The sequence below is a fragment of the Hylaeus anthracinus genome, unplaced genomic scaffold, assembly GCF_026225885.1.
Source record: "Hylaeus anthracinus isolate JK02 unplaced genomic scaffold, UHH_iyHylAnth1.0_haploid 11530, whole genome shotgun sequence".
NCBI classification, from domain to species: domain Eukaryota; kingdom Metazoa; phylum Arthropoda; class Insecta; order Hymenoptera; family Colletidae; genus Hylaeus; species Hylaeus anthracinus.
Window position 1 is genome coordinate 543 of NW_026533953.1, and position 2,821 is coordinate 3,363.

Sequence of the window (2,821 nt, forward strand, 5' to 3'; positions counted from 1 at the left end):
GTCCGATTTGAGTCAAATATGCGCCGTTTCGTGCGATAATTTGTTGCCATTTCGAAGGTAATTTCATAATGCCTCTCTCATAAAAACTCTGGTCTCTATTGGTGAAAAAGTCGACTAAGTAATTTTCACTATCTTCTCTGGATGCCAATTTCTTATCTCTAAGGAAGTTTTGGAAGGCTAAAAAAAGATGGTAATCGCTTGGTGCCAGGTCCGGACTATAAGGTGGATGCATTAAAACTTCTCAACCAAGCTCTCGGAGTTTCTGGCGAGTCACTATAGACGTGTGTGGGCTGGCGTTGTTCTGATGGAACACAACACCTCTCCTGTTGGCTAATTCTGGTCGCTTCTCGTCAATCGCTACCTTCAACCGGTCCCATTGTTGACAGTAGAGGTCCGAATTTAGTGTTTGGCCATATGGAAGCAGTTCGTAGCGGATGATTCCTTTCCAGTCCCACTATAAGCACAGAAGAACTTTTCTGGCCGTAAGTCCTGGCTTGGTCACCGTTTAAGACGCTTCACCGCGCTTTGACCATGATCGTTTTCTCACAATATTATCGTATGTGACCCATTTCTCATCCCCAGTCACCATCCGTTTAAGAAATGGGTCTATTTCGTTCCGTTTGGCCAAAGCTTCGCAAATGGAAATTCGATCCATTATGTTTTTCTGCGTCAATTCGTGTGGCACCCAGACATCGAGCTTCTTTTTTAATCCAGCTATATGGAGATGGTTTAAAACTGTTTTATGGTCGATCTTTAGTTTCTGGGCGATGCTACGGCAGCTAACATGCCGGTCTACTTCGATCATTTCCATGATTTTATCGACATTTTCGACGACGGGCCTACCTGTGCGAGGTGCATCTTTAACATCGAAAACACCGGAACGGAATCGACGAAACCAAAATTGCACGTAATTAACTGTTACAGTATCCGAACCATAAAGTTCATTCACAGTTTCAGCCGCCTGCCTTCCATTTTCGCTTTTATCAAAGCAAAATTGTAAAATGTACAGAATTTTCTCTTTGTTAACTTCCATTTTTGACACCCTATAAATCACAACTGAATCAACCAATCACAAAACTAAAGAAGAATTTTTTGTAGTACAGAATGTCACTTTCCGAACGAGTACAAACCCGAAGTTGTATGACCAATACTTTACGAGATCACTACAACCATCTAGCGGAGAAATAATGGATTACTTTTTCCTTAACCTAATATTATATAATATTATAAGATTATACACGGTGGGCCATTTTAATCTACCCAGCTAGATATCTGGTTTTTTGCACGCTACGGAAAAAATGACCTAGACAAAGGTTGCTCAAAAAAATGGAGGCCGCTGATTGGTATAGTCAGATGTTACCTTGAAATCAATTTTCAAGGTTAATTGAAGGTCAAATCGCGTTTTTCTTATGGAAGCCTATATTTTTCAATTCGGATTTTGAAAGAGCGGAAAATTTTACGTTCGAAACCATATTTAAAAAATTTTTTTCCCGTGGCCCTTAAATGTTAATTACAAGGAGAAACACCGAAGTCACTCAGTCAATCCTACGACTACGTAAACTGAAACCACATTTAGGTCAACCCAGGGTGGACAATTAGGTCACCACTTACATGACCTGAAGCTAGCAACTAATCCGAGGGTCGGTAGCCAACCGGGCCACCATACAGAAGTTAATTTTTTATCTTGATTGCCGCACGTGTCCAAGCTCCAGGCACTTGAAGCACCGGAGGGGACGTGCGGCAAGAGCCTCCACCCTGGCGGACGACCAGCCTATCAGTAGGCGGCCAGTCGCCAGGAGGGCCCTCATGGCAGCCGCCGGGCAGCGGAGCCAGACCGAGCCCAGCCCGGACCCGGAACGCCGGATGATGCCGGTGTGGACCTCGTCCACCCGGCACCCGGTCACGGCAGTAGTCGCCGCCGCCACGCCGTCGGCCGTGACGGATTCGTCCAGGCCGCTAATCCGCGCCTCGGCGGACTTAACGGGCCTGGACACCCTCACGTCAGTGCCGGCGAAAAGCTCCGCCAGGCGACCGGCCAGACGGTCCACCCCGGCAGCACTGTCCGGGCCCGGTATCTCCGAAATGGAGGACCCGGTCTGCTCCTTGCGGTATCGGATGCCGGCGACGCCGACATCCCGTAACCGCACTTCGGCGACCGCTTTCGCCATGACCTCAGAATAGGTCATTGCGCTTCCCAGGGCGACAGTAAGGGCCACCGCCGCCGTCTTCGGCGCCGGCGGCAGCCGAACCTGCGGCTCGGCCGGAGCCGGAGCGCCGGCTGGCCGGCCCTGCGAGAGCGCGAGCGCGCCGCCTCTCGACCACGTCTCGGGTGTCGGACGCGGCAGAGAGGGCGCAACAGGCGCGAGCGGAGGCCTCGCCTGGAACGCAGCCGGAGCAGGAGCAGCACGGGGCCGGTCTCGGCCCGGCAAGGCAGGAGCGGGAGGGGCAGCGGCCCACCCGCTTTCCCCATCCCGCTCCTCTTTTTGCCACCCCTCCTCTTTTTCGCGGGCTACCCGCTGCCCGCCCCAGGAGGACTCCCCGCTCTGGAGGGGCCAGGGTTCCGCGCAGGCGGAGCCGGCACGGCTCGCGGTACCCGGGGAAGAGCACGCTCCGCGGCGGTCACTAGCAAGACCGCCCCTAGGCGCGCCGAGAGGCGCACCTCTATCTCACCGCAAAGGCGACGTATGAGGCCCTCTACGCCCACGGCACCGGTTGCAGAACCCTGCGATGGACCAGCGGGCGCAGGACCTGAGGCCGCAGGCCAACACGACGCAGCCGCGGAGGACGCTCCCGGCCTCGAAGGGGGAGCTGCCCGCGACAA

At 53.1% G+C, this 2,821-nt stretch overlaps 1 protein-coding gene across 1 annotated transcript; it reads right to left on the bottom strand.

Annotated features, from left to right (window-relative positions):
• Positions 1-274: 274 nt before the first annotated feature.
• On the bottom strand, positions 275-811 carry LOC128896556 (histone-lysine N-methyltransferase SETMAR-like; the record flags this gene model as incomplete). The annotated part of the gene is made up of 2 exons (XM_054159920.1): positions 548-811; positions 275-454 (listed from the first exon to the last, which is right to left on the bottom strand). Coding segments are annotated over exons 1-2 (444 nt in total), but the record flags the coding sequence as incomplete, so codon positions are not given.
• Between the last annotated feature and the right edge of the window lie 2,010 nt (positions 812-2,821).